General features: G+C 32.4%; 1 protein-coding gene across 4 annotated transcripts in view; it reads left to right on the plus strand.

Moving 5' to 3' along the window:
• The window catches only part of LOC136976540 (multiple PDZ domain protein-like), a 289,818-nt gene that overhangs the window by 166,309 nt on the left and 99,112 nt on the right, over positions 1-24,397 (plus strand). For all 4 annotated transcript variants that reach the window (XM_067271850.1, XM_067271852.1, XM_067271853.1 and 1 more), the window contains one exon: positions 7,614-7,695. In XM_067271850.1, the coding sequence (XP_067127951.1) occupies positions 7,614-7,695 (82 nt within the window). The remainder of the gene's footprint in view (positions 1-7,613; positions 7,696-24,397) is intronic.

A 24,397-nucleotide genomic window follows, 5' to 3' on the forward strand; every position in this document is an offset into this window, starting at 1 on the left:
TGTTTGTTACAAACTTAAATATTTTAACATAATTATTTAAAAAATAGTTAATACTGTATTAAAATTAGGCCCATATTGAAATAATTTTAACTAAAATATAAAAAAAAAAAATTGCATAAATAAAGTGTATATGCTTTCCTATATATGAGCGAAGTTCAAACAAAGGAGGATTTAAATTATTTTTCAGAGACAATGTATTTATCAAACAAGATTTTTTACAAACGAGCATTTTTAAATCAATATTTTAGTAGTCTCAGCTATTCATAAAGATTGGAATCAATGTTAAATTCTCCAGCCAAGATGAAATCCAGTGTCTCCTTAAATTAGGAATACACACACACACACACACACACAATAAAATATTCTATCGTGTGGTATAGTGTATACCGATTAACATTTTTATTTGATTTTCTTTTAACATTACTAACTATTCTTTCTTGAATTTGTAATTTTTTAAACATTTTTCGTATGTAATTTTTCGAATTAATGTTTCTATTGCAGTTTCTCACCATATATTTTCCGTAGTGTCAAGGATACTCGTACTCGAAGATGAATAATTTTCGGGTTAACATCCGCCAGCGTGTCAGGATCCTTTTCGTATATTTCGTCTTCTACTCTAACGAGGTCGGCAAGTCTGCTATACATGGCTCTTCTGGGCTAATTGCCTTCCTAAGGCAGACGAAACACAGTTTAGAAAGGAAGGAGCTACAACCATTCGGTAATGAAATCCTGTGGATAGACATTGGGTACAGCTTATTCTTCTTACACTCTATTAAGAAACTCAGCTTCTTCTTATAAAGTATGGCTGGTGTGGCTATAGTTCAGAAAAACACTTGCAGTAAAATAATTTAGCCTGGTCCCAACATGCCGACACCCCCGGCTCGCTAGCAAATTGGGCAAGCGCTGTGAATAGACTTTGCACGAACATCGCAGTTACGTTCCTCGAGTCTTTGAATTAACAATCTTTCAGTACGGTATCTTAACCTTCTACCAAACTGGTATCGTGTATACTCCCGGAGCTAAGTTTCGACCTGTAGAATCCTTACCATTATCTAGTAGTTTAAATATAATTGGATTACGCCTATATTCTAGAACTCATGTTTTGCAAATGTTTTATATGTAGAAGTAAGCCTTAGGTCAAAGTCCACCGCTTTAAATTTCCGAAGTAAAGCCTCTCAACACTGCATATCATTACTAAGCCGCTACGTATTAATGCTATTCTCTGTGTTTTTAGGTAACCTAGCAATTAGATTTTTGCTGTAGCCATATTATACACAACCAGAGACGGGAGAGTTAATGCTTCTATTTAAATTCCGTTCTGGTTCATACTAAACATAAGATAACTTCACCTGGAATTTTAAAAGATTCAGACAGTTTTTTAAGACTTTTCTGAAAAAGTTATTTGACATTTTAATTATTCGTTGCTTCGTTTGCTTTCGTCAATGCTCAAGTTGGACGAATTTATCAATTCGTACTGACATACCATGTTACTTACATGATGGATGCTTCTTCCTTTATACATATCGGTTTGTTTATGTTTATATATAAACAAACAAAACGAGCTTATCATTATTTATCATAAAAGCTGTTATTATTTCATCAAATCAGAATATTGGGAATTTATGTTCTATAAATTTCTTTAGTTGATAGTGAGTTTTTCCAAAATATTATTGAAATAACCATTTTACCAATTCATATGTAGATTTTTTTTTTTGGTGATATGAAAGCAAGATTATATTTAATACGTTATTTATAATAGACAAAGCATATATTGTACTTTAGAGCTGCTATTTCTTACAGAATATTTTAAATTACATGTACGATAATAGACGAAATGATTACGTAAAAAAGTGTACAGTATTATGTAGAAATGTATTTACTCCAAGATGGCGTATTAGTCAACATAATTTAACCGGTTTGTTTGGTTCGTATGTTTAAATAAATACAAAATTGAACATGGTAAGAACGTCGTGTTATGCAATTTGTTTTCGTATTTTTTCTCAAAAATGATTAAACTTTGTAGAATAAGAGTAATTTTATAAAAATATTTTAATTAATTAAGACTGATATCGATGATCATTTATAATACGGTATTAATGGCAGAAATATTTGTGTTAATAATCGTAATTCCCTTTTTATGTCTTTATGACACAATTCATAAATATTATTGAAATATTTATCTTCTTTCATTTAAATTAATATGAATTATTAATTGATTTGCTTTTTCGAAATAGAAACAAGGAGGCAAAATTAGTTTAAGTCAGTATATTGCTGACTTTTAGAAAATTACACGTGTGATTATGTGTTGTTATATCAATCATTTTAAACAAATTTTCATGCTGAATTTAATGTGAAAAATTGAAAATTCCGATCTTTTAAAGTGTTATGATAACTTACAGGAATCGGTAAGATTTACTACCACGACCTCTTCCGGGAATTGGTGGAAGTTAATGTAATCTATATGAACCTAAACTGAGATATTTCTTTTAAAAATTGTATTTGTGGTAATAACAAACACTATTTTAATGTATAAATGTATGTAATATAATAGTATGAAATATGGCGAAGTAAAGCGTTTTATGTACTCGTATTTCAAATTATGTTTGACTTTTTTTTTAACTTGTAAAATTATGAAGAATTCTATTAAGTCGACAACATAATTATCAAATTCCATATTCAAATCAGTAAAATTTACTAAATTATTTAAATGTTGATCTTAAGCTGATTAACTGCTTTTCATAAACGTGTTTTTCCTTTCCTTTCTAAAATACTGTGTATACAGTATTATATTAAGAGGGGTGATTTCCTTTTTTAATTTATTTATAAGATATTAAATAGCTATGATTTAAATTCGTTTAATCCAGTATTTCTTCACTGAAATACATTTATGGGAAAGCTTTTAATTGTGACAATGATAGTTAATGAATGATACAATATTCAAGTGATTAATGAAAAAAATTATTACAATGACAAAAGTTACGAAACAGTACCGTATTTATTGTAAAAATTTCAGCGAATCGACTTCTAAAATATAATTTTATCACGATATACGAGTTTTATCTAATGGTGAGAATTAGTAATTATTATTCTGTGCGTTTTTTAAAATGATGATAACGTTTTAAATGTAATTTTAATATTTAATAAGAAGTATTTGCTATTTAGTCAACATAAACTCTTAGGATTTTCAGACTCTTATAAGAAAAAATTTTCAGAATTAGGTTCATGTAGGATACATTTTGCAAGAATTTTCTGTAGAGGTCGCTGCCGTTTTTTTAGTGATTGAGCTGATATTGTATTATTACCGACATTGTTATTTTTCCTCGACTTTTTGTAGCCTTAAGCGTATTTAATATCAAAATATACTTAAAATGGCATACTTTAATCACAAATACAATTTTCCCTATCACGGTGATTCGTTTATTGCCAAAAACGAAATGAATGCGGAATAATTGTGACAGAATTTAATATCAATGTAAACATTATCTTAAATATTAATCTGTTAAATGTACAGTACAGTACAGTACCTTGGCTTGTTTGTTTGTTTGTTTACATTAATAAATTGTATTAAGAACAAGAAACTTCTTTCTCCAATAAACATGAAAAAATCCCATTTAAATGCATATTGCTAAATTAATACATAGAAAAACTTTATGCTTGGTGAGTGCCAAAATATGTCTAAATGTAAGCCTGCTTCCTCTTCCTCCATGTTCATGTACTCCAAAAAAATCCTTCAGCCTGTCTTTGAATCCATTACTAAAAATAATAGTAAACACAGCCTACTGATATAATCCAACTTTATGTCACATCACATCTTGTAAGGACCTCGTCAGTGCCGAATTCAATAGGTGCGAGGCCCGATTGAATTTTTTTTGCAAGGCCCCTCAAACTTTAAATAACAAAATTAATTAACTGTTAATTTACATATTGAAATATGTTGTTTTATTTTTAATAATAATATACCTAGATATTTATTTTTGTAACATGTACTATTTTTAAATATATAAATTTTGATGTGATGCGGGGGCCCCGCATCACGTCAAAATCACTTCAAGCGCGGAGCCCGATTGGCACCAATCGCTCCAATCGCCTAAAATCTGGCCCTGAACCTCGTAGATGACATATGGTAAGGTGACCAGACATCCCGCTTTTGGCAGGACATTCCCGATTTTTAACAATTTGTTTCAGATCCTGTGGCATTTTAAAAGAATCCCAAGTTTTGGGAAAATTAAGGTTTTTTCAATTATATGTCATAGACTTGTGTTTTATGTTTAAGATTCGTAAAGATCGTTTTATATCGTGTATCAGTATCAAGGTGTGTGTGAGCATTGGAAATAAAGAATGCTGTGCCAACAAAACCCTTGGTGTTTATGGCACAAGGATTGGCAAAGACGCTTGTGCCACAAACCCTTGGCAAAGACCAACAGAAAACGGTTTGGGGCACTGCTGCGTGTGTTTACAGACTGTCCAAATCAGCAAACATTTTGTTTGTTGCATGTTACACGGCACAGAGCTCTCGTCTGTTGCGTTAAAATTTCAGTATTGAGAGCAGTCAGAAAATAATTTTCTTCTGTTAACCATCTGTAATAGTATAAGTCAGTTAGAAGAACAAGGTGCAATAAATCATGCAGATTTCATGAATCATGTCAAAAAGTTCTATAGTAACTGCTTAGATTATTTAGAAGAGTGGATGTTACATTACAATGATATTGAATATTTTCATTAGGTTATATTAAAACAAAAACTTAATTAGGAAGATATGCAAAAATCATTCAATCACATTATACAAACATACATCAAACAAAACCCGATATCATAAGCAAGTACACCAACAACTGCCGTAAATAATCTGGCTAAATTTTGGATAAATGATTATAGATTAGAAATAAATTTGGCACTAGAGTTAAGCATTAGGTGCCATCTCTTATTAAAATTAATAATTATAATATTTAATTAATTAATTTTAATAAGAGATGACACCTAATGCTTAACGCTAGTGCCAAATTTATTTTCAATCATATTAGTCAACAGTTTCCAGATAGTAATATTTCCGAAAATGATCTTTTTTAATGAGGTATCATTATTAAAAAAAAAAAAACATATTGATAAGGAAAAGGTTAAATTTTGGGTATCAGCAAAAATCTCAACTGAGAACAAATGGTTAGAAATATTTCATCATTTTGAAACAAACTGTGTTTCATACAATAATGCATTAAAAATTGTGGAATACGCACTGCCCTTACCAAGAACTAATGCTGTGACTGAATGCGTTTTTTTCTATCGTAAATAAAATGTGGGAATCTGTTGAGACTTTAAAAGCCATATTATGTGTGAAATATAATTTAACAAATTCTTGTGAAAAATTTTATGACATTTTAAACAATGACAGCAGTCTACTAAAAGAAATTCACTCAACTGAGAAATATGCGAAAGAATAGTTTTTAAAGATTTATAATACTATATACAGGTATATTTATTATATTTGTAAACTTTACATATGTTGAAATTAAAAAAACATATAATACAATACAATTTTTGCATTCTTTGATGATAAAATTTTGTTGCTCTAGAACAGGGATGGCGAACCTATGGCACATGTGCCCAAAGTGGCACGTAAGAGAAATCATCTGGCACGTAATGTATCATATGATTTTTGTCTTTTTCAATCATCCTTTCTGTTTATCACCTGATCATTTTTTTTTCAATCAGATTTTTTACATTTATTTGAATTAAAACGTATTCGTTTAATTTCTTTAAATATCATTATTCGAAGTCTAAGACATTGGCACGCATTAACATCTTTAAAGCTAAGTACGCTTACAATATGGCACGCGGACTCAAAAAGGTTTGCCATCCCTGCTCTAGAACATTTTTTCGACAAGACAACCACTCCCCTGTCAATTTTGTCATACTTTACCATTGTTAAAATCTGGTCACTTTAGTGGAGTGTACAAAGAAAAACAGCTGGAATCATACAAATTAATATATTTCTCTAACTAGATTAAAATTCAAGATTTATAAAAGAGAATTTTGTGCATATATAATCTATATACATTTTTTTTTTGTCAAATCAAAATTCAATAGTACTAAATATCTTTTAAAGTTTCGTATTTGTTCAGTCTTTTCCATTTTTATCCTAATATTTTTCTATCACTGACATTATTGATCATTATCTTCTTCATAACTTGCACTCCAGTAGTTTTATTTTTAGGCATATTTACAGGGAGTCAACTTTAAGGGAAAAAGTGATTTTGAAATTATTCTTCCTAAAATTGATTATTTTCTAGTTTACTATAAATTTCAATTCTTTCTGAAATTCCATGAACTAACTGTCATTTTGTTCTAATTTAGAAGAGGAGAGAGATAAAATGTTAAATATGACTTGTAATCAAATGATCTTGTAATGTTTTTGCATTTTAAAATTTTGAATGCATATTAATTGATGTCATTTAGCAAGTGACATCAACTAGTATCATTTGGAAACTATTCTGTTCATCAATAATAGATGTGAATTAATATAAAAATCAAACAATACAATTTCAAATGTATCAAATCAATATACAAAATAATTTTAATGTGTCATTTTATATTAACTGATTACTCGAAACTGTTTAGTCAATTGACAGTTGATATCAATTTTCATATGAAATTGTCCCCCAAAAAAATTATTATACAAGTGACATTTATCTCATCAATTGATACTAACAGTATAATGATATGAGATGATATACAGTGGACCCTCCTTATAGCGCTGCACTCAGTCATAGCGCGGGTGATGTTCGCAACACGATAAGCTCAAATACATTTATACAGGTCCGTGCGGCATTAGTGAGTAGTGCATTTTATTGTTACTGCGTATTGAGTAATTGTGTATGTATTGAGTTTCTGCATGTATTTTGAATAGTGTTTAATTATTGTATGCATGATGAGTAAAAGAAAAGCTTGAATTATTGCTAAAGTAAAGAGGTGAACTGCGTTACAGCGTGTCGCTCGGTGTAATGCGGTTCACCTTATAACGCGGGTGTTGTTTCCCACCCGACATGTGCGTTATATCAGGGGTCCACTGTACATTTACAATATATCATCTCATATCATTATACTGTTGTGACATTTAACTCATCAATTGTTACCTTGTATAATCATCTCATATCAATTGAAACTGTCCAAAAACTGCTTCAGAAATGATATTACTGTTGATTTATATAAGTTGATAATGGTGAAATTATATTTTTACTAGGAAATTTTTAAGAATAGTTTTTAATGCAAAATATAAATTTAAAAGTTCTACAATATTTTTAAACAAAAATTAAAACTGACTTTTTAAGCTGTATTTTTCAATGTTTATAATAATATGAAGTAAAATAAATGATGAAAAATCTTCAGAATTAAAAGAGTATATTTACTTTATGATTTCTTATACATATAATCAATTGCATTGAAGTTGATACAGCTACTTTGTTTATATTTGAATTGTATTTTGATGAATCATTTTATGTAATATAAACTTTAACTCTATTTTACTTTGAATGTTTATAGTATGGATATAGTATATATATCATACATAAATTTAATGTGTAAGGTTTTTAAAGTTTTATTAAATGTAATTAATTTAACAGATTGATCGAGCTAGTGCTGCTCACATTAAATTATCTTCAGAAGATTTAACAGAAGAAGAAGATGAATTTGGCTATTCAATGAGTGAGTGTTTGTAAAATTATAGTTTTTTTTTATTACTAATATTAAAAATAAAAATAATATAATTTAAACTTTAAATCTTTTAAACTGCAGTATTGTATTCAAAATTCTTATTTGTAAAGAATTAAGAATTAATTGTTGAAAACAAAACAATAATTAATGTGTTATTTAAATACAAAAATTAAGTGTATGTAATATATTTAAAAACAGCTGATATATGTAAATGTATATCAAACACACAGAAAACTTCTGATAATCTGAAAGTAATTCTAATCAAACTATAAAAAAGGTAAAAGTAATGATATAGAACTATAACACAGATGTAGTGCTGAGATAGGCTATTGATGCTGAAAGAATTTTAATAAATTTTATTTATTCTTTACTAAGTGTTAAATGGTTCAATATATTGATAAGTTTAATGGTCTGTACATTTGATTTTTTTGTCATTTCTTTTAAAAAATTTTATAGGCAATATTTTAATTTTATGTTAATGATTACACAGGTCTGCAAAAAAATTTTTATTCCAGCTGCATGGGATATTTTTGCTGAATTATATGTTTTAAAGATTGGAGATTCTAAAAATGACTTCCATAACATTCCATCACGTATAGATTTTTTGCAAAATAAAAACAAATTTTTGATAAAAACTCTTATTTATTACAATGAACTAAATATATTATATTTTCTTACAACTAATCAAAAAATTGTTTGATATTTATACACAATTTTAGGTCTACTCTTTTTTCTTCTGAAACCTTTTCTTCTTTTTGATGCATCTCCAAACTCGTTTCCAATTTCCTTCTCTGGTTTCTCGATTGAGCTGTCTTGCTCTACTATCCCATAAACAAAGAAAGCAAGGATATTTTGTAAAACCTCCCTGCTGACCCAACAACATGGTTAGTATTTTGAAATCTCCACAAATCATCCATTGATGCTCTTGATATTTGATTTTCTCAAGAATCGTAGCCAAGTCAGTATAGTTTTCTCCCATATGAATCGAGTATCTCATAGGAAGAGATGCAAATACATTTCCATTATGCAGCAAGACTGCTTTGAGGCTAGTTTTAGACGAATCAATGAATATGTACCATTCTGATGAATCATATTCTATTTCAACGCACTTCATGAGCCCAAGACATCATTATAATAAACCAGATTTCCCTCTTTGGAGAAAAACTGAGTAAATTCCTGTATCACGAAAATGAAGTCCCAGAGGATAACAGGTTTTTGTTTTTTAGCCTTGATCCTAGAAATTCGGCTGCATCTTTTGAAGACCTAAGTCCCTTACTAGGTTGTTGAGCTCACTCTGAGAAAAAAGTTGAGGTCCTTTGTCAACAGAAAAATCTGAGCTAGATTCGTCCTGGGAAGCTAATGTGTATGAGTCCTTTGACTCACTCAGGATGTCATCTAAATTAGAAGGTGGCTGTGGAACTGGTATATCAGAACCATGGGACACTGGACGAATAGCTGAGTCAAGGTTAGGGTAAAATATTTTTTAATTTTTTGTATTAAATCCTTTAACATCTACCGAACAGAAGTAGCAGTTGGTTGTGTGATTTTTCTGTCCACGCCATATCATAGGAATGCCAAAACAAATGAGTTTTTCTTACCCTTAAACCATAAATGAAGATCTTCCTCGCATCTTCTGCACACCTTATGCAGAGCCCATGCTTTGTCTTGATCTCCAAGTTTCAGTTTGAAATATGCAAAATAAACTTTCTTCACAAACTCACTTATGTTTCTTTGTTGACTTTTCACTGTGTATTCACCACAAACATAACAGAAGCTGTTGGGAGAAATTACACAATCTCTGCAAGCCATATTCCAGAAATAAAAATACAAGCACAGTAGCATTCGAATGCTGGATATAAACTGAGTGTGGCATTAGATGGCCACATATTTAGCTTGTTGAAACATGATTTAATCCAACAGCAGGTTGTTTATATTTATTCCTAGTATCCCAGATTACATGTCAAAACATGCTCAACCTCACCAGTAATATTACTCACTATCAACTTTTAACCTGTTTCTACACAATCATGCGACCTTCTTCCTAACACTAAAACTACTTAACCCACTTCCCCCTACCACTACTCTCTTCAACCATTAACATTTTTTCATTTATTTATTTATTGCCGAGTCCAGCTATAATTAATAGAATTAATGTGAGAAGTCTTTGTTTTAAGGCCATTTTTTAAATAAAAAAAAAGAATACTAAATTTTAAGTTAACTAAGAATTTTATGCTAAATACAAACAAAAACTTGAGTGTAACAAAAAAAATTGACAAGATGGAATTTTTTTGGTATTTGTTTTTGTTTTCACCAAGTTGAAATCTATAAGAAAATGTATAAAAATCCTATGCAGTTTTTTTACTTGCAGACCTGTGTTACTTAATTTTTTTTATTATACCCTGTAGATTAAACTTTTTCTATAAAGAGTTTTTGAATAAATGGCATAAAAAAGCAAAATTAAATCTAGTACATAACATTAAGTGAAAAAAATATCCAGTATTTCATTTTTAGTTGGAATCATAAAGTAATTCCAACTAAAATTTGGAGTATTCAAATGCATGAATTGTGAGTCACACAAATTTAAAAAAAAATATATGTATTTTTTTTCACCTCTTTTGGTCACCTCTTTTGTGACCATTTCTACATTACTTAAAAGTAATGTAGAAATGGAAGACAACACACAATATAAATAAAAAGTAAATTTTAATTAGGAAAATATATTAGGAAAACTTACTAGTGTTTTTGTTTTATTTTTGCTTTGGGAGTGTTTGGGCTCACTGGCCCCCCTCTGGGCACACTACTGTATACAGTAAACCTGTGTAATTAGAATGGCATGATACCAAATTATTTTTTCTGTTTTGGCAGGTTATTATTTTGAACATTTTTTAGTATTTTTTTCTTTTGTTTTTTCATCTTTAAACTGCATCGGATAGATGTCACATGTTTACATTCATTTTTGTAGTTTTTTGTTCACTCCACTTTGAGGACACTAAGAGAGCTTTTTTATCAAGTTCATTTTGGGTTCAGCCAGGCTCACAGTGGGATAGTAGAGTGATGAGGGATGAGATCTGAAATATCTGGAATGGGTTACCTTGCAAAAATTTTTTATCTGTCTGGATCATTCCTGGTCTCACAGAGTGGTAGACTGACTAAAATAAAAACAAACATCTACTGGAACGTGAAGAACTAAAATAAATCCCACGTTTATCCATCCAGCTGGATAGATAAAGGCGAGATTTATTTTAGTGGTAGATTGACATCTGAACTACTCAGCTATCTGGCATTTTTTATAGTAAAATCATTTAAATACATGCATAATACAAAATACATAAAAAAGTTTATTACTAGTAATTCATTTTTAATCCAAAGTGATTCCAACTAAAAATTGGAGCATTCAAATGCAGGAATTGAGTCACACAAAAAAAAAACACATCTTTGAGCACTTTTCCAGCAATATTGTGATTTAAGCTCTTTCAATTTTGATTCTCTTAAGCAAGAATTGAAAATTATTCTATTGTAGAAAAATTCTTGTTGTCTACAACATTTTGTGTTAGGTATTAAAATACTTTTCAGATGCAATCCTTAATCCTTTTCATAACTGCACTCTCACAATAACAAACCTGTAAGCATTAAATATGCAGTAACTAACATTTATTAATTTAATGTTTTTGGTTTTTTGATTGACTATCTTCAGGAAAATACATAAATTATAAAATTTTGCAGAAAGGGCAAAGTTGCCCATATTCCAAAACAGTTTTTATAAGCTTCTATTTTTGGAATATATGAATTATAATTGCATTATAGTAATACAGAAACCAAGTTATTCTGTGATCCAGCTTCTTGAGGAATTTTAATGTTGTAATTAATTGTTCAATCTGTGTAGTTATCAACATGTTAATCATGTTGTTTTGAATGTTTGGTAGTAGTTAGTAACTATTCTTTATAAGTCAAATTGACAGTAATTTATTGTTTTATTTTCATTGTTGTTCATTACTTTCATTACTTGCTTGTTTTAAAGAACTCACTTCTCAGAAACTCATTTGATTTTTCAAAGTTTTTTATTCTTAAAAGTATTTGATTCTGCCTCTGATTAATTTTAACAAAGACTTGTATCCATATTCTTTGTTACGTGACTTTTATTTCTCTGACAAGGTTTGAAACTTATCAGAACAGTTTTTTGTGCTTTGTATGACCATTATACCTGTAGACTATTTTATTAATTTGTTTGCAAGTGGAATTTTAATTTTCCACTTTATCCTGGTTATGATCTTTGTACCAGAAACCTCTTCTGTACATGCATTGGACAGGTTTCTGGCTTATAGCAAAATTTAATATACAAAATCATTTTGTTCCAAAGAATTTTTTGCATTTAGAGAGGTTTTCATTTTATTTAGGTTTCATATTATATAGGTTTTACTATATATATAGGATGGTCCATTTTAATCAATCCACTGGAATAACTTGAAAAATATAATCCTACAAATCAATTCAGTGAGTTGCATAACATTCTCAGCTGTCAAGAGATTTTATTTAAACCACAACTTTTATGTTGTTAATCATAATAAATAAAATTTATTTGGTGTCATCTGTTATGAGATTTTGTTATAAAGAACTAATATTTATTACAATTAATATAAACACTATAATAGTGTGATTGAGATTACAGGAGGATCTCAATTTAATTTTTAACCACTGACCATTGAGATTGTATCTGGGGAGGGGCAGGGTGTCCAAGTTTCATGATAGTTAAGTATGTCTTTGTAAATATCACATTTATAGAAAAACTATTGGAATTAGTTTGGTTTATTAGGTTATGGCAATGCGACACATCAGCAATCTGTCAAGGAGAATGCATTTCGGGAAGACTTATGTAATATTGCCCCTATTTAGGTGTTACTAGCATGAAGAAAACCCAGAAAACTGCATGTGGCCAGTCTGTTGGCAATGCATGAACCCACAATTGACTACCAGTGTTTGGTGGTTTATTTACTCGGTTACTGGAAGGTACTTATTGGACTACATTTTGAAAAAATTGTAGATCTATAAATTCCCACTGTCTTTCCTTAATCTTGAGAACAGAGTTAGCTAGATGAAAGTCGATATCAGTTATGGAAAGTTTAAGAGCAGGAGGCCCAGATTAATTATATACAAACTTCCAGTTTGATCTAGAAGTCATGTTATTTCATTTAAAAAATTTTCCACTGAACAGAGTTAGATACATAACCAGCACAACTGTATTGCTAACAGGAAAAGTATGATGTACAGGTGCAAAACAATACTCCACTCCACACGAGCATGTGTTATGTGCTACCTGCCTCAGTAATGGCATAATAATGTGTAGTAGCATATCTTTTCTGCACTATATCATTGTCAGGTCTGTCTGTGGTACATGCAAGACCCTGGGCCAAGAAAAGCTTGGAAGCCCCCTTAAGGAATTAGTAATGGAGAGTTAATGTTCATAAATTTTTTCAATTAGCTTTCTCTGATATACATATTGTTATATTTATCTATATGTACAGTACAGTACATATATATATATCTATAAAAATGGACATGTGTGTGCCTATATCTCACTCTGCAGCCAAAACTACACATCGCATATGAATGGTGTTTGTGTGTGGTAGTAGCACCAAGTCTCCCATCGTGCACTATGGTGGTTGCGTCTCGACAGCTATAAGGGTGTGGGAGATATGGGAGTTGAAATTGGTTGACTACAAAAATGTATGACGCTTCAATGAGAATATTCCAGTTATTTCTAGAAAGTTCAAGAACCTAGAGGTGAAATTTGATACACAGTTAGGGTACGTCATGAAAATGCACACTAAGAAGGGATTTTTCGAAATTTCCTACGCAGGGGGAGAGAGGGAGAGCATGAAGTCTTAACCTGAAGAACGGCTTCTACTGTACTATTTTAGATGCGAATTTTTGTATTTAGCTACGTTTCAGTAGGGTACGCAATGAAAATGAACACTAAGAAGGGATTTTTCGAAATTTCCTCTGAGGGGGGAGAGGGAGAGGATTAAGTCTTAACCTGAAAAACAGCTTCTACTGTACTATTTTAGATGCAATTTTTTGTTTTTAATTACGTTTTTTAATTAGTAGCCCCAAGTCTCCCATTGTGCACTATGGTGGTTGAGTCTCGATAGCTGTAAGGGTGTGGGAGATATTGGGGTTGAAAGTAGTTGACTTCGAAAATGTGTGATGCTTCAATGAGAATGTTCCAGTTTTTTCTAGAAAGTTCCAGAATTTTTTGGAATATTGTAGAATTCTCACACATATTCTCTGTCATCACTCTCATTCTTTACCCCTACAACCTACCCTTCTCATTTCTTTTTAAATTAATATTACATCATAGTACATTTTTTTAATAATCAAATAATTAAAAAAATTAAATGATAAAAACAAACAACAAATATTCTGGTAAGTTTTGGATTACTTTAATAATTTTTAGATCTTTCAAAAATGTTCCATAATATTCTATATTATTTCAGAAAGACTTTTGGACGTTTCCGATAACAAATTAACTGACGCAACCACCTAAAGAGGTGAAATTTGGTACACAGTTAGGGTATGCCATAAAAACGCACACTAAGAAAGGATTTTTCGAAATTCCCCCGTGGGAGGAGAGGGAAAGCATTAAGTCTTAACTGGAAGAACGGCTTCTACTGTACTATTTTAGATGCGATTTTTCGTATTTAACTACGTTTAGTCTTCATTGAGTACTTAGGGGTATTAAATTGATAACATTTCAGACATTGTTATAAATATTTTTATATATTTCGATTTTTCAACCAAATGTTCGAATCGTTTTAAATTCAAATTTGTTTTTTTATGTTGGTTCGATTATAGAATGATTGTAATCGTTCCAGAAAATTAATCAAATTGAAAACAATTCGTTTGATTCTCAGCAATTCTCATCATTCTCAGCGGTAGATGTTATATAACAATTTACTATGGTTGTTGAAATATTGAATGTAAATAGGGTTTGCTTGCAAAATCTGCGCGAACGAAGTCGCAGATAACAGCTGGGAGATATGTGGGTTGAAAGTGTTAAGAATGGAAGTGTTAACAATAAATGTGTTAAGAATGGGAGTGTTAACAATGGAAGCATTAAGAGAAAGCGACATACAAGATTTACAGGTGCAGATGCAGTTTTATGCGTTTTTGCAGGAAATTGAACATATTTTTAGGCCCATCTAAAAATTCTCTAATTAGTCTCTGGAAACAGGGGGACTTAATTCTTGCATTCTGTGAAAACAGGTGCAGGGCTTCTTAAACTTTTTATTCATGACCCCATTTATGATTGTGATTTTTTTCGCGGATCCCCCCCAAATATAAAATAAAGATATATAAATATTTTGCAATATACATATGAAATACAATGAAAATATACATATATATTGAAGATATATACAAATTTGTGAAAACAATAATGGTGTACTACCACAGTTCACTCTTGTGTTACAATGGAACAGAGACAACTGAATACACTGAAAAGCAACAACACTACACTAGTTCACACTACAATCAGTGTTGCTGAATCGTTGTCTTGCTACACCAGAAGTGACACAAAGTGCAACTCACGAAACCTATGACACAAAGCATGCCATTTTCAAACTCTCACAAATTATTTTCAATATTTTGCATTAAAATCTCGTGACTCCAAGATTTTGCTAAGCGACCCATAGTTTAGGAAGTCCTGAGATAGGGCATTGGTTTCATCATAGTTGGCACTACAATCAGTAAAAACAGGGTCAACTTTATTTTCTTAAATGGAAATTTCCATTTTTTATTGCATATTATGATTCTACATCAAAATAAACTTTTATATAAAACATTTTTCAAAAGATTCACTTATCAGAAAGTTATGAGCATTTAAACCTTTACAAAGCCACTACACCATGCATGTGTTCCTGTAGACATTTATGAAGTTCATTGAATAATGATTTTACCAAGTAACTAGGGATATCACATAACTTTGTCTTATTACAGCAGAATTGAGATAGATATGGAAAGAAAGTCTTCACACTTGCTGGTCATGGAAGAGGTGATCCTAGCACCTGCCTCACATCACAACTCTGAGTTGAAGTCTCTGCTCTGCCAAGTGGCACTACAGAGTACAAATAGACTTATTTTAATCGGCAGCAGGCACTGAGTAACAACTGCAGTGTCTGAACAATAAAACCGCACTGAGAAAAATGCTTGGGCTCTGGCAGTACAACCCAATGGGGACCTTGCCTTCCTCACTCTCAAGCCCAATCTTAACTTGAGATACAGTTTTGGTGCAGTTTGCTCTGTACTTTGAATCCTCTACCTTAGAGGCTGACTCATGCATAGTCATTTAAGACTTGACACATGCAATTGGGGCTATCCAGTTGGGATGTCATCTTAAACGGTCAGTGGGGTCCCCTTTTCCAGAAAGAGGACCCAGCCCAGTGTTACACTTGGGCTTATAGGTCAAAAAGACCTGTTACAATTCGCATCAATTCCTTTACTTTCAATAGGTTTCCTTTACTTGCTGATAGTGTTTGAAGTACTTCTTCAGGAAGCTGTCAGAATAAACTGTGACCACCTCTGGACCCAGATGTCGTAGGATCCATCAGAACACCTCTTCAGGGCCACCAGTTTTGCCTGGAACACGGATGCCTCCTCATTCAGTTTGACCAACTGTACACTTGAACTCCATTAGAAAAGACACAGTATGCAGCACTACTAGGCTTCTGTCTTTCGAGCTGTCGGTGTATATTTCAGCACTGCAGTTTGTCGGTTCACTAACATCCCAATCTAGTCCTATCTTACAGGCAGGATGGACCCCCAGTATGTCTGCCTGACATCCGAGTTTAATGACTAGGTACTGTACCTCTGATTACAGTGTTTCACCTCTAAACATTTCACTGTTATCCTGTAGAAGACTGCTCCCTGGCTGACTACCAGGGGCAACAGAAGTAGCCTGGCGAGGACCAAAGCTGCCTCTGTAGACAGTATTCAAGGGTAATCCACAAGGCAATGAGTTTCTGAATGGTAAGCAGTGTTCTGCTTTGATTGATGTTGGCAGACTCCTTCCACCAAATACCACAGGCATAGCAGATCATGTGCTCCAAAGCCATCTTGTAGATGTTCGGATTGCCTCTCCACTAATGCTGTAGTCTTGTCTAGCAAGTCTCAATAGCGCCGCTATCGCAGGATTTGCTCTGGCTCGAACATACCTCAGGTGGGGCATCCAACAGAGTCTGGTTGATGATAACATTGAGGTACTTTAACTCATTCACTGGAAAGAAAGTGTTCACACTTGTTGGCCATGAAAGAAGCGATCCTATCACCTGCTGACAGAAAGAGGTGATCCAAGAACAATGCAGTTGGCATTCTTATGTTATGTTTGTTTTCAATGCTCATTTTCTGTTAGGCACACATGTTTGCATCAGGGAGCATGGGCATTGTCATATTGACCCCATTGTATCTTGAAAACAAAGTCATAAAATGTCAAAAATGTGATTAAAAAATGGGAGTTTATCTCATTTTTTAATTACATTTTTGGATTCCTCATTGAAATTAATGGAAAATGGCAAAGTTTTATCAAAATCTCCCCCATCAAATTTTGAGAACAAACCACATAGAAGGGGTTTCACTAATACTCTCCCTCAAAAGTATTAACCTTTGTATTTGGAAAGCAATGAATCTTTGAAAAGTTTTCTGTATGGTTTTATTTTACAATTCAAGCTATTGTAAGTATTGATGCTTTACTGGATTGATATTGATGTCTTACTATATTGATGACTTACATGATACATGGATGTTATCTCAGCAATGCAAACTTTTAATTGATTTTCAGATTCCCTGAATCTGAAATAATCACACTAATTTCCAGATTATTAGTCTGAATAATCTGGAAATTAATGTGATTGTTAAAGAATATTTGTGCTTTGTTGTATATGTATATTTATATCTGCAATGATTTGTTACAAGAAATGAAACAGGAAAAGCAATATTTTAATACTTGAGGTAGCAACTTCTAAACTACATACTATAATAATCTTGCTTTTAATAGTCTTCCTGAAGGTGTGGTGTATACAGTAGGGTGAGTTATACAAAGATTTTATTTATATTTTTGCAATTTCCTGTGGGTTATCTGCCCAGAATTATGGTAATTTTCTGGAGGCTAGAACCTTCTGTTAGCCTTACTACAGTTACTGCACTGCAGTGTACTGGTCTTACATTCCTTATATGAGTAATTACAGGGATATAACTACAGGTTTGACTGTTGACTTGCAGTTCTTTGTGTGTTTTAACTCGTAGTACCTGTACCAGGTCACAGCTGAATGTTTCCTTATATGGCTATGGGTCCATGTAATGTGAATTTTTCCCATTACTGGATATAAGATATTGTTTGATTGTTTATAATTGTGAAAATGTATGGGTTACTGGAGGGATGCAGCATGAGCATTAAGAAATGGCCTGGCAAGTCAGATTCAGTCTGTAGACTTAAATTGGCAATCACTGGTCTATAGGATTAGTCTATCACTAGTCTATCAGTTAGGTTTTTTTTCAGTAGTTTAGATCAATTTTTTAGAATTTAATTCAAAACAAGCAAAAATTAATGTGACATCATCACAATGTGGGGCTGCAATTTTTAATCATATTTTTAATTTATTTAATTTAAAATATATGCTCTCGATCTCAGATTGAGCAGTGTCTTGCTTCTGTACATCATACTTTTCCTGCTTACAACAGTCATGCCAGTCATCTATGTAAGTCTATTCTGGGGGAAGTTTTGAATTGAAATCATGTGATTTCCAGTTTGGATTGGAAGTTCGCATATAGTTAATAGGGACCTCTGCCCCTAAGCTTTCGACATCTGTCTTGACTTTCATCTATCTAACTCTTGAGATTAAGGATAGACAGATGGATGACAGTGGGAATTTATAGGTCTTCAATTTTTTTAAATTGCAGCCCAGTAATAAGTTATGTGAGACTTTAGCCCTGCTGAATGTAGGGCTAAAATCTCATTTAAACATTTAATTTTTAAGTTTAATTGTTCAAGACACAACATTGTTCAAACTATTTTATTTTGTTAATTAATTTTTGATCTGTTTCTATCATTTTATGTAGATTTTATATAAACAATAAAAATAATCTTTTGATCACAAATAACATGTGATGTAAGTTTAGCATTATTCTTAGATGCATCAATTTACAGGGGTGGATCAAATATAAACAGTAATTTGCTATTCTATTTAACACGCAGTTCTTACTAGTTGATGTTTGGTTTGTGAAGAATCGGGGAACTGGCTTGGTTAACAAGCTCGCTCGGTTCTGTCATCTTCTGTACAGCCATGACCGAGTAAAAGGTACATTCGTCTGTTGCACAACGCATCGTCATAAAGTTTTAACTAATGAGGGCGTTAAACCCTCGGAAATTTTTTGTCGATTGAAGGCACAGTTTGGGGACAGTACACTGTCTCAGAATTGTGTGTATACATGGGCCAGAGAATTTAAGGGTGGATGAGAACATGTTGAAAATGAAGGTCACGATCGATGTCCAAAGACAAGCCTTACAGATGACAACATCCGTGCCATTCAAGAGCTTATTGAACGTGATCGCCGGTTAATTGTCAAGAAATCTCATCAGAAGTGGGTATCAGCTATGGGAGTGTTCAATCCGTTATCACTGATCATTTTTTCTATACAAAAATTAGTCCCCGATGGGTTCCGAGGTTGTTGGTCTCACACTGCATTCTTGACAAGGAATAAATTGGAAGAAATGTGCTGGGAAATCCTCAAACACCCTCCTTATAGTCCAGATTTGTCCCCCTGTGACTATTTTTTGTTTGCATTCTTGAAGGAATCACTTGGAGGAAAAGGATTTGCAAGCAATGAAGAAGTCGAGGAGCACATGCACAATTGGCTCATAACTCGCCCTCAATCTTTTTATGAGAGAGGGATATTGAAGTTTCTAAATCATTGGCAAAAGTGTGTAGAGTTTGCAGGAGGATAGGTAGAGAAGAACTAAAGTTTTCACTTGTGTATATTATTAATCAATAAATGTCTAAAATTACCGTTTGTATTTGATCCACCCTCGTATAATTAATATATACATAATACAAGTTATTATTTTATATATTAACAGGTATTTTTACATTTTATACATTACATTGCAAAATATTTTATACATATCTTTGTAAAATGTAGCCTTAAAAATTTTCCAGGAATGCAGACATAATTTTGCATTAAAGGTACAGTTCTCTTTACAATAGAATTCTACAAATCAATGTTGTAATGGAAAACTATAGGCCCCTTGCAAATTTTTGAAAGGCCACCTTTTACCTGTCGCAAATCCAGTCCATGAGCAAATCTTAATTGAGCTACAATTTGAAAAAATTGTAGACCTATAAATTCCCACTGTCCATTTGTCTTCTCTTTCTCTGTCCTTTTTTAGTCTCAAAAACAGAGTTAGATAGATGAAAGATGAGACCAGATATGGAAAGATTAGGAGCAGGAGGCTCCAATTAACTATATACGAATATCCAATGCAAACCAGAAGTCATGTTATTTAAATTCAAAATTTTTTCATGGAGGAAGTTAGATGACCAGCATGACTCTGTTGCTAACAGGAAAAGTATCATGTACAGGGGCAAGACACAACTAATTTGAAATAGCGAGCATATATTTTAAATTAAATAAATTTAAAAACTCTTGATTATTTAAAAATTTAAAAACTCTTGAAAAATTGAAGCCTGGCATTGTGACGATGTCACAATAAATAATTGCCTGTATTAATATTAATAATAACTAAAACTTTATTTAAAATTTAAATAAATGATTTGCTATTTTTTTTTCTAATTTTACTTCTTATTAAAGATTTTGTAGAAAATCTCTTGTACCGTATATCTACCATTGTATATAGATTTATTATGAAACTAATGAAGCTTAAGCTTCAGGTTCCCTAATCCCAGAAGAACTCTGAATCAACTTTTTTTTAATGAGTGAATTTTTCAACAAAATTGGTGGAATTTTTATTTTATTATTGAAAATGTTCATTATTTTTAAAATTTAAGTTTTTATTATTAAGATAAGGCTATTTTAGAGATTGAATCATAAGCATATTGAATTAGGGTATACTATAGATTACCACTATGGAATTTCGGGTCTTTGGGTAGATATCTGAACTCAGGAGACCGAGACGAGTTCAACGATACCCTAATTTTGGACCGGAGACGAAAAATAAAAAAAGTTGTTATACTATTTTCCAGCGATCGCGCGATGATAGGGAGTCGCGTCGCTCTCTCCGCTAAGTCGGCCTCGCTATCGCGATCGGGAGTCGCGTCGCTTGCCGTTAAAATTGCCTTTAGTAGACGTTGCCTCCCTTTTTTTTACTTTGTTCAAGAACTACCGTGAATCAATAACTAGTGACGTTTAGCACATGGCGGCCTGCTGGCGGCTCCCCTCCGGGAGGTCAGTCGGGAGCACGAACAGTGGGAACGGCCGCCACATTCGCTGCCATAAGTAACATTAACCGAAATGGCGATCGCGCGATGATCGGAAGTCGATTCGCTCTCTCCGCTCTCGTATCGCGTGTTTAACCCTACTGGAGATTACCGTAGTCCGACGTCATGGTTTGCAGACTTTACCGCAAGATGGCAGTACTAGCAACTATGGTGCCGTTTTCATGAGAGCATTAAAAAAGTATGATAACTTTTTTATTTTTTGTCTCCGGTCCAAAAATAGGGTACCGTTGAACTCGTCTCGGTCCCCTGAGTTCAAATATATACTCAAAGTCCCGAAATTGCACAGGTGGTAGTCTATAGTACACCCTTGAATTATAATTAAAATATTTAACATTGATCTTAGAATATGCCTCAAAATGTCTGTAACTCTGAAAGTCTTTTCAAAATTTCAAATTGTTATCAGTTCTGAAACAGTTTAACTAAAGTAAATTAAAATTAGTGTAAAAGTTAATTACTTACTGACTGGCTGCAGTTTAATTTATTTTAAAAATATTGGTTGATATACAAGACTATTTATACAGACATATTTTTCAGTTTTTATTTTATGTAATATTAATGAAGGCAATATTATGTCAATTTTTATTAATTATAAATGTAATTTACATGATTATAATGTTTGTATTGTACAGGATAGGAAAGAAAATCACGTAACACCTCTGCTACAAAATACAGAATGTACTCGAAGAATGTACATTGAACACATCATGCAACGTGCATAACTGTGTAACCACTTGAGGTAGGTCAATAAAATCTTTCAGCAATCAATTCTTTGTGAAATTCTGACTCTAAATGAGGTGTCACGTGACCACCTTCCATTTATTATTTTGGAATTACATTTAATATGGCCAAGATGGCGGCCGTGCGTGTAACACATATCAATCTATTTCCACCTTGTTCTAATGTGTTCCTGACAAGAGCAAATTAACTTTGGGTACATTCTATATCCTGTAGCAGGAATGTTAAGTGACTTTCTTTCCTACCCTGTACTATGAGAAACACACTTGATTCATGGGTGTTCACAGAAAATTTTCCAGAGTCAAAGCTTGGAGACTTGGAGACAAATAAATAAATTTTTATTTAATTCTTTTTTCACAAGTATATTAGAGAATACAATATTGCACCAATACAAAAAACAAAGTGTCCCATGGTCGAGGATGTAAGATTACGTATCTAAATCACTTTTGTATTTATAATTTGTGGAATTTCTTATTCACTCTCAGGGGAGGGCAAGCATCTCGTATGTCCTCTCTGCAGATGTCCATGTCTCATCACCAGACACTTCTGTTATCACTTTAGGAAATTAAAGAGTGGCAGAAGGAAAATTTTAACAACTGGTATGCTAATAGCAAAATAAATAAATAAATAAAGTAAGTATGTTTAACATACCATTTAATATAGTGCAATCTTGTTATAATAGACCTTGCAATAGCAAACTTAAAAGAATAATGAATCTTTTAGATTTAAAATGAAATACATAAAATCAATGTCGAACAACACTTACTAACAACTGTCTAAAGAAAATTTTAATATTGGATACGACAAACTTTATCCCCAATTTTGTTGATATTCTTTTGAAAAAGCAGTTGTAAATTTCATTTTGATTTATGGCTGTTGTTATTCAGAAGTAAAAAGTTTTTGATTATATCTTTTGTATCTGCCCTCAGACTTATTTTACAGGTTATAGGCCTTTTCGGAAAAAGGTTAGAGACTCCTGCAATGGAATACTCCATGGCAAAAGTACCGTGAATTAAAAAGGAAAAAACAACATAGTAATTAAGAGTTTAGTTGAAACTAAACATATAGTAGTTAACTAGCACATCGCGCGACTTTGTCATATTGCGACGAAGTTGAAGTGGAGCTGGAAAGAAAGAAACGATCCTTGCACCTGTTAGATACAGAAGAAACGATCGCGCGCTGACGAACTTTGCATTTTCCGCCACAAAAGAGAACCTCTTACCTGCCGGCCACGAGAGAGGCGATTCCTTCACTTGCCGACACGGAGAGGCGAACCAAGAACAAAGCTATCGCCATCGATTGCTTTGTTCTTGCATTTTGTTCGGTTTTCGCGCTTATTTTCCTTTAAGCGCACGCAATGCTTGTTTTATTTTTGACCCTAAATTCTGTTAGGATCAGGAAGCAGTCATTACCACTTTCATCTCACTGTAGGCCTATATCGAAAACAAAATCATAAACTTATTTTTTTTTTTACATTTAAATGGATCTTTATTACGTGTTTGAATTCATCGCAATTATTGGAAAATGGCAAAATTTAATCAAAATGGGCTCATCAATTTCGAGAACGAACTCAATTCTATAACCAGTAGATGATGTGCTTGCGACCTTGGCATATCGCTCGACATTTTTTCTGTCGCGCACTCGTGCTACGACTTTATATCCCGAAAACGAAGTCACGGACGTCCATTTTTTATTTATTGCATTTATGGATTACTCATCGCTCATTGGAAAATGGCAAAGTTTAATTAAAATTGGGTTCGATCTTAAATCTTGAACTCAATTTAGCGAAGCCACATAGAAGAGGCTTCGCTAACGCTTAGCCTCAATTAGTAGTGTAGACTAATTACTTTAGTAATATAACTTCTTTACTCTTGCAGCAATTGAATTTCTGTAATTTTTACTTTACTATAAGAATTTTGTTAAAACTTTCTTCCCTGTTCGTTGTTATTGTTTTCCATCTGTTAAATAACCTAACCCAGTCGCATTGTGCAACAACACAGGAGCCCAAAGCAGGGACCTTTTCAGAGTAATTGTTTTATTATATTTACGCGATGATGCGTGATTGGGTGCTCAAAAGACTCCTTTGTATTGCATTTTATGTTTAAACATTTGTTGTATACATTTCCTGATTTTTTCGCTCTGACCTAATTATTACGACCATGCAAAAAAAAAAAAAAAAAATCAAAGCTAGTCATATGATATAAAGTTAATTTACACGTAACTCGGTATCTATCTAGAGATAGAGGAATGGCTGAGATGGTAAAGACACGAATCTATAGCTATGGTAACCTGGAACCGAGCATAAAGAATTACAGAATCAGTAATTCTGTATTCTGTAATTCATGTAATTTAATGTTCTTGGGTAGCTGACCAGCTGTATCGATCCCTCACAACCTTGCCACTCTTATTGTGGCAGAATCCATGATGAACATGAAGATGATTTGTTAGTACCTGTA

This window comes from Centruroides vittatus, unplaced genomic scaffold (assembly GCF_030686945.1).
Source record: "Centruroides vittatus isolate TY-2023 unplaced genomic scaffold, ASM3068694v2 contig_401, whole genome shotgun sequence".
Classification (NCBI taxonomy): Eukaryota; Metazoa; Arthropoda; class Arachnida; order Scorpiones; family Buthidae; genus Centruroides; species Centruroides vittatus.